Genomic DNA, 14,484 nt, shown 5'->3' with positions numbered 1-14,484 from the left:
GTTTGGCGGTGAAACTATTGAAACGGGAGTAAATAATGCAAGACCCCTTTATACTACTCGTTGAGAATTATGTAGCTAATGTCAGGAAACAATGTCTAGATATGTTTGCACAAATCCAAACTCTTGACAATGTCACAGTGCTTTGGTCTAAGTATTATGGTGGCATTCTGGCAGTTACCATAGAACCTCATAGTTAGTCTGTACCTACGGCCTAGAAAGCTGAGGCGAGTCACAGCTTTCTACGCACGATATACTTACCGCTCATCAATACGGCGCTATCATTTCTTCTTGACGATGTTTTCTCATGCACATCGCACTTGTTATTATCGACGTCATGTTTTGACATTCGCTTAATCTGTTCCTATCACGCGGGTTTCACGGAGATGGTCTTGGGATGAACCGCCCTGCCTTGAGCAAGCACCAGCCATCCGAGATCGATTGAAACAGTCAAGACAATGCCGCCACTTGTCACAGATCTTGCTCGCTTATTAGCGAGTAATCTCGATCGTCCTGTGATAGGTAATTGGTATCCCAAGTACTCAAGATTGTGGCATGGCTACCCTGAACCTTTGCCCAAGCCAACACGTTTTCAGGATATGATATCGTCAGCCACGCAGAGTTAATTCCGCCATTATTTGATGACAAACATTGAACAAAGAGTTTTAAATAGATCTACGGGACGACCCGAACCCATACCTAACAGAAACGCCGACCAACGGTGGACGGTTCACTGTGTACATTTCAAATGGCTGCTATAAGGCTCCCGTTGTACTAAAGTCAGTATGGATATTGTCTTAAACAGATGCAAATATCTTGTCATAGGAAAGATGATCCTCCGTTGTCTGGAAACTTAACGTTAGTAAGTTTAACTGTTGTTTTCCATAGATATTCTGGGTAGTTATAAGGAGTGATGCAATCCATGTGAATAATTCAATAAGCGATCAGCTGTAACTATGGCGTTTTGACCGAAACCCCGCCCGCAGTACATCTTGAAACCTTTATCCTCGGCATACATATATCTTCCTGCAACGTCACAGAATACTGCTTTACATTTGAAAACAACAAAATCATATATCAGCATTCAATATGACAACTGAGGCTGCTGTTCGGAAATTCTTTACCTCGTCTGCTTATGCAGTGGCGGGCGCCAGTTCCAACCCGGCCAAATTTGGACATCGTGGTAAGATCTATCTGTCTGTTCTTAAACGGAACCACGTTTCACTCATTAAGGCCTCATTTAGTCTTTGTTTGGTATCTTCAGCATGATCTACCAGTCACCCCCATAAACCCGGGCTCTCAGACGATCAATGCGCTCAACAAGGACCATGCCACTGTTCCTAATGTGACGGCTCTTCCAAACCCTACCGAGACGTCTCTCTCAGTTATCACTCCGCCTGCAGCAACCCTCCAGGTGCTCCAAGAGGCCAAGGAGAAGGGAATCCCATCTATCTGGCTCCAACCTGGCAGTTTTGACGATGCTGTTCTCAAGTTTGCCAACTCTCCAGGAACCTTTGAAGCTGTGATTGCTGGAGATGGTGGACGAGGTCATGAGGGATGGTGTATTCTGGTAGACGGCGAGCGAGGAATGAAAGCAGCAGGAAAGTTGTAAGATGTGAAGCTTAGTAGGTAGATACATATTACAGGGGATGAAAGAAGACAACCAATTGATATTGTGGTTGGCTTCACAGTTCTACAAGCTGTAGATACCCGTCTACTCTGTACATAACAGATAGCGTACTGTATGTAGGTCTGATCGAATCACATCATATCAATTGCTAATAATAGATCAAGAACAACAAGGTGAAATTGTATGAACCCATGTAAATAAACAAGCGAAATATCTTGTTAGTTAGTTGTCAATTCTCTGGGGCTACCTCAAAGTAGAAACCATGTTTGGGTCTCTGGGGTTGGCTGACCCACCAAAGTAAACAAACGCGCCAGGTCCCGCCCTTCGACCGCCTCTTTTGCTCGATCAATTCCGTCGCAGCAAGCGAGCATCTCGAATTCCTTCCACACAACAAACTCCCACCGCCATTAATTCTACGACAAGGTAAAAGGGTAGAATACCTACCTGTTGGTACGACGCGCGGACTTGCATTTGTTAAGCGGCATTCGAATCCTGTCATGAGCGCAATCACTTTTTGATTTTCATTTATTTATTCTCTTGGTCTCTGCTTCTTCTCCAACTTGATCTTTTGCCGACGCATCGCATCGCGTCTGATTGAATTAAACACCTACCCTTGACCGCGCTTTCACGCGCAACCTACATACAACCATGTCTTTCGACGACATTACCGACCAATTCATTACATACGAGAGCCGATTGGCTTCTTTCCAGAAAAACTCCAAAAAGCGAGGATCTGCAGCGAGTGGACGGGGTACCAAAGCTCTCAACTGGCCTCACAAGTCTATCACACCCGATAGCGTACGTTGACTACTTGCGTTGATACCAACAACGACTAACAGTCCTGTAGCTTGCTCGCGCTGGACTCTTCTTCAACCCAACGCTAGAAAATCCCGACAATGCGCAATGTTTCTTGTGCCACAAGGGCCTTGACGGCTGGGAAGCCAACGACGACCCCCTTGTCGAACATCTGACGCATGCTCCCGAATGCGGCTGGGCAGTTGTCGCTGCGATCGAATCTAACGTTGGAGATTATGCGCAACAAGCCCCAGACCAACCATACCTGAAGGAGGCTCGAAAGGCAACATTTGCTGGTAGATGGCCCCACGATACTAAAAAGGGATGGAAATGCAAAACGAAGCAGCTGGTCGACGCTGGTTGGAAGTACACGCCAACTGAAGAGTCGGATGATATGGCTACCTGCACATACTGCCAACTCGCTCTTGACGGTTGGGAGCCCACTGACAAGCCACTGTGAGTATCGCAACTTGTATAAACCTACGGCAACAACTAATGAAGCGCAGCGACGAGCACTACAACCGATCCCCTAACTGTCCGTTCTTTATTCTGCTGGAAGCCAAGAAATCGAGCAAAACCAAAACTGCACGCGCATCCAAAGCGTCGCGTCTATCTGTCCAGTCCGTCGCAACCATTGCTTCAGAGGCGCCTTCAATGAACGATTCAACAGCTGCTATAGACGACAGTGTTATGACAACAGCCTCGACTACAACGGGTGGAAAGAAAACAAAAGCACGCAAAGCGACCACCAAGGGACGAAAAACAAAGGCAAAGAAAGAAACCTCCGTAGTCGAGGATACTGAGGCTTCGCTACAATACGAAGAGCCATCTAAGCTTTCCCGAGGGAGGAAGCGTGACAGCTCAGCGGTAGAAGACGTGAGCATGGGTATATCAGATGTCCCACCAGGCAAGAAGCGCGCGATGCGTGCTGTCAACGAGTCTACAGTGGTGCAAGATGAAGACTCAGATATGGCCGAAGCTCCTGTTTCCAAGAAGGGCAGTAAAAAGAAGACGACCGGAAAGCCCGCAGCCAAATCGTCACATGATGTCTCCATAGTCTCCGTCACGGAAGAGGTGGCGCCAGCAGGCTACGAAGTAACTCCCGGAACGTTCCCAGACGATGATGAGATCGAGCGACAACTGGAAGCGGACCTGGAGAACCAACTTACTGAAGACGAAGAGTTAACTTTTGACTCTGATTCTGAGAGACGTCAGAAGAAAGAGAGGGGGTCAAGAACGTCGCAGGCTAAAGCTGAGCAACAGGAATATTCACGTGACTTTGCCATGCTGAATCCCGAGCCCATCGAGCCAGATGAGGACGAAATTGATGACGATCTCAAGGCTTTACAAGCTGAGATGGAGGTCAACAACACTGAACCAGAGCAAGAACACGAACCACAACAAGAGTCAGATGCAGAACCTGAAGCTGAGCCCCAACAGCTACAGATTCCAAAGAAAGGACGAAAAGCCGATACTAAAAAGGCAACCAAACAGACAAAGTCGAAGAAAACAAAAGCCGCACCAGAAGTTGATGAGGAACATGACGCTGAACCAGAAGAGCAAACCCATGTCGACGAGACAGGCCATGACGACAGTCTTGCCAGCACTGATACTGTTGTCAAGAAGTCAGCAGTAGCTCGTCTGAGCACAGGCAAGCGAGGCCGAGGACGTCCTTCTAAAGCGTCTCTTGCCTCTCGTGCTTCCGCCAACGAGATTGAGCTGGTAGAAGCCCCAGAAGAACAACCCGTTAAGCGAGGCCGTGGTCGACCTTCCAAAGCGTCACTGGCATCACGACCTTCTGTCGGCGCTAATGACAGTCAATTGAGTGACGCGCCCCCTAAGCGTGGTCGTGGTCGTCCGTCGAAGAAGTCATTGGAGGCTCGAAAGTCAATGGAAGCCGCGGCTAGCCAAGAGTCAACGCAAACATTCAGCCAACCTGTGGAAGATCGTATGCAAGAGGATGTCGAGATTTATGCGTCCGAAGGGCCCGTTCCCCGTGCGGCGTCTGTGGAGTCAGCACAACAATCGCCTGTGCCATCATCACCGCCACCCAGCGCAGCTCATCTGGCCAACCCGCCTTCTACCCCTGGAAGAGTCATCTCTCCTGCCCCTTCAGCCCGACAAGCAGCTATCTCACCTTCTCAATCACCTCAGGCCTCTGATGCCGAGAACGAACCACCATCATCAAGACCCACGTCCGGTGCCAACCCCAAGCGAGTGGCATTGGCGCCTGTTATCACTACACCTACCCGCACGTCACCTTCCAAGCTCTCGCCATCCAAACGCAACGTAATTGCAGGACTTCGTAGCACTGCTCCATGGACTGAGTTGGATCTGGATACCGTCTTTGGAACACCAGTCAAGGACTCGGATAAGGAGAATGACATGGAGAGATATCTTAAACAGGGCCAGGCTTTGACATCACCAGAGAAGCAGATGACAGTGCAAGAGTGGATCTACCACAACGCTTCAGAGGCTGAGAAGCAGCTGAAGTACGAGTGCGAGGCCATAGTCAGCCGGTTCGAAAGCGAAGGCACAAGGGCCATGCACGTACTCGAAGGACTGGTTGTGGAATGAGATATGACTTTCTGGAGAACTGAATGACGGTCGGATGGGAGGCAAACAAGCTGGATACATAAAGACTCTGCTTTTGATGAAACGAGATGTGACGTACCTGAACAAGCTCAGGAATGACGGCGTTGGTAATGATGAATTTCTCTAAATACTGCTTGCTGTTATTAATGAATGAAAGACAAGAGACCATTGTTTGAGCATTTATAAACTTCCTACGTTCTTATATCCTGCGATAGATCATGAATTCAGTCGTTTGGAACATGAACTTGTTTCGTCAGACCACTTCAGAAAGTTGCATAATGGCGTATACTTACTTCTGTGCGTGTGAACGACCAAGGTCTTAAAGTTCATGAAGGGCTCACAGTTGACCATCCTCGAACAATTGACTACGCTGGCACGCCGTAGCACCTGATTTCTTCGAGTATAAATCTCCAGAAAAACCCATATTAATAACTAGATCTACTAATTACATCGTAGTTGGGCGCTACTGAATAGTAAATTAACCAACCCAACGGCGATCTCGTTGCTGTGAAGTAGATTAACTACTCATCTTCTTCAAAAAATGGTAGGTAGAAATCTGTCAGTAAAATCAGTAAATGCAAATCGTACAAGGCAAGATTACGGCGAGTCGGTCTAGACTCTTTATTTGCAGGTGGTGTGCCGTCTAAGGGTTTACTGTCAGCTGTGTGTAACAGCAACAACCAGCGTTCCTCGTCAAGCTGATAACTCCCCTTACATTGGCCGGAAAGAGGAACATAAGGAATATGAAGGTGGTGAGAAAGAAAATACAAGCTGGAATCGTACCCATCTCTTTCGTAGCTGTAAGCTGTCCTTCTGGAGTACGATTTTACAAGACGATCAAGGTGTGCCATGCATGCTGCCCAGTCTGTATACATAGCGGTAGATGATGTATTGTACAAAAGGCTGGTTCTCAACTTCTCACCCACTGGAAATTTCCACTGCACAGAGTGAGTTCAAGACAAGAAAGACATTTGTTTGTTTGAGTATTGCCTTCGCAGATGTCATATCCTACGATCAATTCTAAAACCAGCCGCTAGTGTCGTCACATTTCTAAAGATCAACGCCGTTCGTCAGGAACCATTTTCAGAAAGAAGCTACATCAAAGCTATCGAAGATTAAGCAAGATTAGCACGACACTACAAGCCCCAGCCAATATATCTGTCGATCTCTTCATTCCAAATATCTCCAAAGTCAAAGCTATCCCTCACGAAACTAGCCCATGCTCTAGAGTAAAGCTGTGAAGATCACTTGTCTAAGACGCCACGAGGCGTTCTGAGTCCCTTGCATTCCATACCAAAGAGGCCCTGAACCCTTAAAAGGTTCATCAATTGCCGAATCCGTCTGAGATGGCGGACATGGTGATAGGGCTTTGGGAATTGTAAAGATGTAAGTGTTCGCGATAGTCCAGCTTTGGGATTCTGGACCAGAGGGGCTGGAAAGATAAATAGCCACGGTGGAAATGTTTTTTTGGAACGAAGATTTGAGACAACTCCAAACATCTTTCGCCTCCAGACTTGTCACTGTCTTGAGTCGAACGCGACAAGACTACACTTACTCTCTAACTCAGCTCACAACAAACCAAAGCTTCACAATGCTCGGCCTCTCTTTCTTCACCGTTCCTGTCCCCAGCGTCTGGGTAATATTCCCTCGTCGACGATCGACTGTCGATGCAGAGGTTGCATACCTTGAGACTCTTGAAGCCGGCAACTTGGATGAGCCTCTTTACATGCGACGCAAAGAGCTTGGACTGAGCGACTGGTAAAGAAGAAATAAGAGAAAAGACCAAAAAAAATTAAAAAATAGTGAGTCATGATCACTCGAGATGTTAGTCTATGTTGACAATACTCAAAGACATGTCTTCCTGGTGTGCCTGGTAGCAGCGCCGGACATTACACGATTCCAAACGAACTCACGATGACTTGAAAACGCTTCCTTTGTCTTATTGTGCCCTGAAACTGCGGGCAATTGTACTATATCTATGTATTGTATTATACCAAACCATGACACAACTCAGAACAGATCAAAAATGCAGGACTCGACTCGCCAAAACGGCGGCGATAAATACAAAATTCAATTTTCAACCGCATGCTACTTGACTGTTCTTTTCTCCTCGTCGCATTAAGACTGGCCGTTGACTGACCATCAATCCTTCCTTGTCTTCAAAAAAAAAATCCAATCTCCTCGCTCGTTCCTGTGGTATATGTGTGTCAAGGAGTGTCTGGTATCCCAATGCTAATTCTATATGCCTTACGCTATGCGCCAAAAGAGTGTCGTGGCAAAAAGCCAAATATGTAAAAATCATCCTTCATCAAAAGTTGTATGTGCATTGAGTATCCATGAAGCGTAAACATAAACATGCTGTCGTTGTCGAATAGACATTATCGTAATGAGTGGCGTGAAAAGTGAAATAAAACGTGGTTGATGTTGAAGGTTAAATCATGATAACTAGCATCGACAGAAGCGCGATGAAAGTGGCAAAGCTGGCCGTCAAGCGAGAAGCGGAAGCCTCGACAGTTGAAGGTGCTGCGGTCTCGTCTGATGTGGAGGTTGAAGTGCGTGTCTCGAGTCGCGACCTAGTCTCACTCTCGCTCTCGCTGTCGCCTGAAGCGGTAGCAGTAGCGGCACCTGAAGCGTCTGTTCCTGTAGTTTCTGTTGCAGCGGCTCCCGATTCTGTCTCAGTCTCAGTAGCATCAGCCTTATCAGAGCGCGTGGCTTTGACCGTGGTCTCAGTTGCAGCTCCAGAACTGTCGGTCTCTGAAGCAGATTCCGAACCTTCTGTCTCGGTTGCGGCGTCGCCGGTCTCAGTGGCAGCCTCTGAATCTGTCTCGACGCCCTTGGTCTGAGCAGTTCTCGAACCTGTTTCTGTGACGGTAGAAACGACATCAGTCTCAGAAGAGTCCTCAAGGGAGGATGTGACAGTCACGAAAACTCTCTTAGTAGTAAAAGGTAAAGTGGTAGACTCACCAGCTTCAGAGTTTTCAGACCCGTCGGTTGATGTCTCCTCAGCTGCTGCTTCAGTCTCTGTCGGCTCTGGGCTTTCAGTCGTCTTGGCACTCTGCTCTGAAGCCTTTGTCGTCAAAGTAGGCTCGGAGTCATTTGTGGAAACAACTTCCGTTGAGGCAGCCTCAGAGTCGTCTGTGGTAACAGGAACATTGGAAGTGGGCTCAGGCTCATTCGTGGTCTTATCTTCCTGTACGGAAGTAGGCTCGGGAGCGTCATCGGTCGACTGCGGCTCAGCGGCACTGCTTGACTCAGGCTCAGATTCCTCTTCAGTTGTGATGGCAGCAAATCCGCCCGAGGTGGCCTCGACCTGACTCTTGGTCTCCACGTCTGGAGTTCCAGTAACCTGAGACTCGGGGCCAGGCGCAGCTGTTGTGGCACTTGTAGTGTCTTTACCCTTGCAGAAATCGTTGAACTGTTGGAACTTGGGCTCGACGTAGTCTCGCTTAGTTTCCTTGGTCTCATCAATGTTATCTTCGATACATTGTAAGCACAAATCTTGGCTATTCTGGAACGGAGAGCCGTCCTTGCAAAGCTTATCCGATTTTCCAACGCTTTGAGCAATTTTGTAAGCACCGTTACAGTCGCCGAAACAAACGGCAGGAGTAACGTCTCTTGTCTCCATCATATGTAGTCCACGTCGCTCGTTGCTGCTGGGCGCGTAATCGTAGTTCTCTGCTACCGAGGTAGTAGCATCGGGCCAGTCACTCAAGGTCGTCTGAGAGGCCCAGTTGCCTGTTGTAAAGGTCTTGAGCTCACTACTAACGATCTTCTCATAGACTTGCTTCTCGAAGATGTCGTAAGAAAGGCCGAAAGCCTCAGGGTTCAGATCGAAGTATCCGGGAGATCGTGGGTAGTACGAAGTCTCATTCTTGCGCCAATGGGGCTTCTTGAGTTTAGGAGCCTTGATACAGTACTGGGGCTCACATAGATAGTCATCTGAAGGCGGCTCGGCCCAGAAGTTACACCACGATGGCTTGGGAGGGTTACAGACGTACCCAGGCTCACAGCCAAAGGTGAGATCCGAGTTAGGGTCAAGCGGTGTAGATCTGCCTGTGGGCTTAGGGCACAGAGTGATGCGCCCAGGAGTGGCAGTAATAGTGGTTGGAGGAAGCTGTACGGTCTGGCCAATGACCAATGTGGTGGTGTAGACAGTTGTTGGGCCTGGGACCACCGTTACAATAGTCTCTCCGTCCTTGGTAAGAGTCACCGTCTCTGCAGGAAGGCGCTCAGTAACAACGGACTCTACCGTTACCGTGGCTTGCTCTCCGGGCACGGTCACCACAGTGCGCTCTCCTGGAACCGTAACAGTTCGCTCTTCGCCAGACACTGTCACAACGGACTCCTGGCCAGGAAGAGTAATAGTACTCAAGATAGTCTTGTCTTCACCCGGTTGGATGACGGTTCTGTGGATGGTCACAGTCTCATCTTCTCCAGTCTCAGTAACTGTAATTCTGCTTCCGGGGACGGTAACAGTACCGGTAACTGTCAGACCAGGCTCGGTGATGGTTGTTCCAGCGTCAGTGAGAGTACTTCCAGGTCTGGTAATGGTTACTTCAGGGAGAGTGACAGTCGTGCCAGCTTCAGTTACAGTGCTGCCGGGCTCTGTAACAGTCTTCTCTGGCAGAGTCACAGTTGTTCCAGCCGCAGTGACTGTGACTTGAGGGAGTGTCACAGTGGTTCCAGGTTCGGTGATAGTAGTTCCAGCCTCAGTAATTGTAGGGCCGGGAACTGTAACTGTATCTCCCTCCTCGGTGACTGTAGGGCCGGGCACTGTAACTGTGCTTCCGTCTTCGGTAACTGTAGGTCCAGGTGCGGTGACTGTAGGTCCAGGCGCAGTAACCGTGGGTCCAGGCGCAGTAACTGTAGGGCCAGATACTGTAATGGTATCCCCATCTTCAGTAACTGTAGGGCCGGGTACTGTAACTGTGTCTGCGTCTTCAGTAACTGTAGGACCAGGTACTGTGACTGTCTCTTTAGACTGAGTCTGCACCACAGTCGTGCCCTCAAATACCGTGGAGGTCACAGTCTTTGTGACTGTTTCCGCAGTTGGAGTTTCAGTCACTGTCACTTTATCAGTCACGGTTTCAGTGACCTTCTCCGTAACAGTCGTAGGAACATAAATCTTGCTGGTGACAGTAGTAGGAACATAAACTTTGCTGGTAATAGTCGTGGGAACATAAATCTTGCTCGTAACAGTGACAGGCTCGCCAGGCGCGCTTAAATTATGTCAATAACAGGTCTTCAGGGGGCTTTCGGTAGCTTACCATGATTTTGTAGTGTCAGGGGGTGGACTTGTGGTGGTAGGAGGCAGTGGTGTGTCACTGACTGTGGTAGGGGGCTTATAAACGCTGGTGTTCGTAGTTGGAACGGGTGGAGGAGGGTAAGGAGTCACAATTTCAGATAGTGTAGTCGAAGGCTCAGGGGCTTGGTAAGTTGAGCTTGTTGTAGGTTCGGGTGCTGGAGCTTGCTCGGTAGTCGAAGTAGTTACAGGCTCAGGGGGTGTGTAAGTAGGGTAAGGGACCACTGTGAGTTGACTGGTTGTAGTTGGAGGCGGCGGTGGCGGTGGATTGACTGTATAACCTCCTGTGATAGTCGGGGCAGGGGCAGGCTGATTGCAACTGCATGCGAGGTTATATACCATCTTGGGGCTTGTCTCAGTGGCCGCGTCCCCTTGCTCAGAGACAGCAGCACTGGTTTCCTCCTGCTTCTGCTTCTGCTCCTCCTTCTTGTCATCTTCCTCGATCGAAACAGATTGGGTGACTTGAGGTGCTTGTTCCAGTGTTGTTTCCGGCTTGGTATCAGCTCCATATGTTTGAGCTTCGGGTGGGTTCGCAACATAACCATCTTGGGCCGGTGCGTCGTTGTTTGCTGTAGCAGTAGGCTGTATACTGGCAGATTCGCTTCGTCTATGAATAAAATTCTCGCCGTTTCGAGCCGGAATCTTAACGGCTGCAACGCCTAAGACGTTGAGCAATAGTGAGAAGCGCATGGCAGGCGATTGTCTTCAACGCAGATAATGATACCAGCGTGAAGCTCACAATTGTCGGGGAACGAATGTGGTAAAATGAGCGTCAAAGCCCTACTCTGTTTGGCCGATATGTTAGAGAACGTCAAAGGATGCAAACATATTGCACTTGAACTGATATATAATAAAGGATCAGGGCTAAGGTTGGGGGCTGAGTAACGGAGAGAGCCTTGACAATCGAAACCACTTACAGCGACATCCACAACTGGTCTTAATTTCCTCTCGGATAAGCCACTACAGAGTATCTCCACGGCCGGTGAGCCGATTTGAGAGTCAAGTTGCAGGCCAATATCGAGGAGAGCCTAGTCACCAGGATCTGGAGCTGGCGATGAAGGTGAATTGAGTAAGAAGGTAATCAAACTCAATAGCCAAGCATAAGCTCAGGTGAAAGGAATCCCGGATAAACCACTACAGAAAAGACAACTTTGGACAAAGAGACTTCACGAAAGATATCTATGACCGGGTGTGCGCCGCCTGAGCTAAATGCTAGCTATTATGGATGCGTTGTGGATACCTCAACTGAACTGGCTTACTTGGGGCGATGCGTAGCATGAGCAACAATGCATATTGAACATGGTTGAAAGCAAGGGTCTGACAGGGGTACGTCCGTTGGAATATGCCCCAATGGAGCAAGCAGCACGGCCATGTAAGATCCGCCTGGGGACGTTCCTTGTCCTGGCGCCTTGGGGCTTTCCATTATCGCGCATCTCATACTTTCCGGCCCAAGACTGCGGGCCGCCAAGGGACTGAGAAGGGATAATATCACAGCACATCACAGCAACAACCCATTCGGGAGGGGATTGCTGACAGGGTCATGCCACCGCATGACAGCCTACAGGACCAAGGATCTGAGGTGACCCAGGGGGGAAGTTCTTGAGGGAAGACAGCAATTGAACGGTGACGGTACTTCAGTTCTTAGCCCGAAAGCCGAGGGACGCGTAACATTGTGATATTGTGACAGTGACATTGACAGCGCAGAAGTAACGAGAAAGTCACGTAGATGCTGGTGGAGGATAATAATGGACAATGCGGTACCATGGTATTCAGCCTGCTGTATGATGAGCGCCATTGATGCTGTGGCTAACATAAAACCGGATCTCAAAGAATACAGACTGGGTTTGGGTGCTGACAGTCTAGAATTTCCCGTATTAAACGTGCAACTTGGGCCAGTCGCATTGCTTTTGATGTGAGCGATTGGCTACTGCATAAACAATAAGGCAGAACAAGTGCGGCAAACAAAGACATGCTTCTCTCGTGGATGTTGAAGAAGAAACGAAACCCAAGGTTACCTGCTTAGTCGAGGAAAGAGGTTGAACGCGACCAATGGAGGCTCCCACCTTCCGATACCAAGGTAAGTTTAGTTGGTGGCTTACAGTGAAACGGGCGGGAAGGAGGGCGCCACAGCCTGATGTTGTCAGGACCACCGGGGGTCTGATTGGCCACAGTCTAAACAAAGCAAAGAAACCCATGACAACCTGAATTTTTTGCTTCGATTCGATCCAGCCCTGCGAAGGCGGGAGCGAGTGGAGACTTGCTTTATATCCGAGATCGTCGGTACCTGCCTAACTTTATGTATTTGAACCAACATTTTTACTTGTCAACTCTCGGATCTCGCAAAGAAATTCTAACTTGTGTAACAAGCAAATAAAAGAAAACAACCATCAACTCAAATTCCCGCTAGAATTTCGCGTACCTGACTCTAGAAGTCGGTCGGGCGATGTAAGCACGAGGCGTTGAAAGCTTGAGTGCATATGGAGCTAATGGGCTAGCTGACCCACCAAAGCTTACTCCCCCCCACTAGGTCGACCCTGAGTCCCGCTATAGCCCGTAGGCCGAGCCTTATTCGAGTTGAGGCCATAGAATGTCAAGTTCCTTCCACAAACAGTCAGTCAACCAACGGTGCTCAGATCAGATATGGTCCTTCCACGTTGAAATTATTCATCAGCCAACTTCTTTTTTCTTTGTTCTCCAAATCCACACTCATTTACCATGTCAATAACCAAACAAGTTTTCATCGCCTAGACTGTCTCTCTGACTATGCAACTATAGTACAGGCGTTCTGTCTCACATGTTCCGTCTCACTCCTGCGCGACTTTTGATTCATCATGGCTTGTGGGGGCCGCGATGAAGTGCGCCCAAGTTGCAGCAAACCAAGACACCTCGGAGCATGACAACGCACTTTTGATGGAGTCTAAAAAGAGGTACATCCTCGTAGCGCAGAATAATATGCATTTTATGTGTGAACCGACTACCACTATGATGGACCTTTCTCCTTAGTCTCACGGAGAGATTCTACAAGGGTGTAGTGTCGTTACATTCTCTCCTCCCGACATGTGCCAGTGCTTATTTTTTGACAGGGATATACATGGCAAGGTCGACCATGTCTCTCCAATCCGGACAAGCCCAGCCTCCAAAGTCTCTTCTCTTTTGCTTGTCCTTCAACGGATGGCACTTTTGGACTTTGCTCTTGAGAATCTGACATTTCTTACCACAACGAGCTAATTGTCCTGTTCGGTTATGTCCGTGTCCACGTCCGTATCCCGTTGCAACAAGAGGAAGCTGATAACAACCAAAGTGTTTTTCCAGTCCTGCTTTAGCCAACTGGTGTGATATCGCGGTATACCCGGTTGCGTGGATCATATAGTGGTTGTGGCTGTTGGTCTGTGAAACAGTTCTACCACCAACAGCCTATTGTCGTTTCGTCCGATTCCCAGCCATGACTACTGATTCTTTGTCCACACAGTACTCATGAACGCGTACTTTTCTGAATTGGCACACCTTTCACTCTGCCACCGAACAGAATGGGGCATTTCCGGGCCATCTCATTACCCTGGCTTAGTTCAAGGCTGATCCCAAGCCCGAAAGTCCATCAAGAAAATTCCTCAACGTCAGCCCTCATGATCCGATACCCACTCGTCAACGGTGACAGAGGACTCCACGCCTAAAGTGGATGAACGTTTTTCAACGTTGCTATGCTACCAGGCTTACCAAGGAATGGCTAGTGAGAACGACTGCTCGCAAGGATTGAGGCTGAGCAGACACATGGGAGTTATCCCTGCCATAGACCACAACTTTACAGAACAGAATCAGCCCAAAAGCGTGACTGTAACCACTACGACGCTGCAGTGCCAGAGGGAATGCATGCTACGTCGCGAACGATAATACACTAGGCCTCATGGGTAAAGTTCGATGTGCTCTTGTCGACAAATGTGCTGTCTGATCACTCAGCCCTATCCCCCATCTCGTTCGATCTCGACCGGATCCAGTGGCGAACGTTTTGCTTGACGGCGAATACTGCACACTCGCATTGCATCTCTGCATCGAGGCGAGTCTTACTGACCGTTTTGAAATATCCCCGCGCCGTTTCTTTCCATCTTACAAACATTTTACCTTAGCGTATGATTCACTCATCCTTGCCCATTATATGCCCAGCACATTT

At 48.7% G+C, this 14,484-nt stretch overlaps 3 protein-coding genes across 3 annotated transcripts; 2 read left to right on the top strand and 1 right to left on the bottom strand.

Annotated features, from left to right (window-relative positions):
- Positions 1 to 1,086: 1,086 nt before the first annotated feature.
- FGSG_05234 (uncharacterized protein) lies at positions 1,087 to 1,733 on the top strand (the record flags this gene model as incomplete). Its single annotated transcript, XM_011325443.1, has 3 exons — positions 1,087 to 1,180; positions 1,242 to 1,605; positions 1,730 to 1,733. 3 exons carry the CDS (start codon positions 1,087 to 1,089, stop codon positions 1,731 to 1,733), a joined length of 462 nt encoding a protein of 153 aa, XP_011323745.1.
- Positions 1,734 to 2,275: 542 nt separating this feature from the next.
- FGSG_05233 (uncharacterized protein) lies at positions 2,276 to 4,999 on the top strand (the record flags this gene model as incomplete). The annotated part of the gene is made up of 3 exons (XM_011325442.1): positions 2,276 to 2,425; positions 2,475 to 2,878; positions 2,929 to 4,999. The coding sequence occupies 3 exons, from the start codon at positions 2,276 to 2,278 to the stop codon at positions 4,997 to 4,999; spliced, it is 2,625 nt and encodes an 874-aa protein (XP_011323744.1).
- Positions 5,000 to 7,448: 2,449 nt separating this feature from the next.
- Positions 7,449 to 11,081, bottom strand: FGSG_05232 (uncharacterized protein; the record flags this gene model as incomplete). The annotated part of the gene is made up of 2 exons (XM_011325441.1): positions 10,285 to 11,081; positions 7,449 to 10,236 (listed from the first exon to the last, which is right to left on the bottom strand). The coding sequence occupies exons 1-2, from the start codon at positions 11,007 to 11,009 to the stop codon at positions 7,449 to 7,451; spliced, it is 3,513 nt and encodes a 1,170-aa protein (XP_011323743.1). The 5' UTR covers positions 11,010 to 11,081.
- Positions 11,082 to 14,484: the final 3,403 nt, after the last annotated feature.

The sequence above is a fragment of the Fusarium graminearum genome, chromosome 3, assembly GCF_000240135.3.
Source record: "Fusarium graminearum PH-1 chromosome 3, whole genome shotgun sequence".
Classification (NCBI taxonomy): Eukaryota; Fungi; Ascomycota; class Sordariomycetes; order Hypocreales; family Nectriaceae; genus Fusarium; species Fusarium graminearum.
This window is presented reverse-complemented; position numbering and strand designations above follow the sequence as displayed.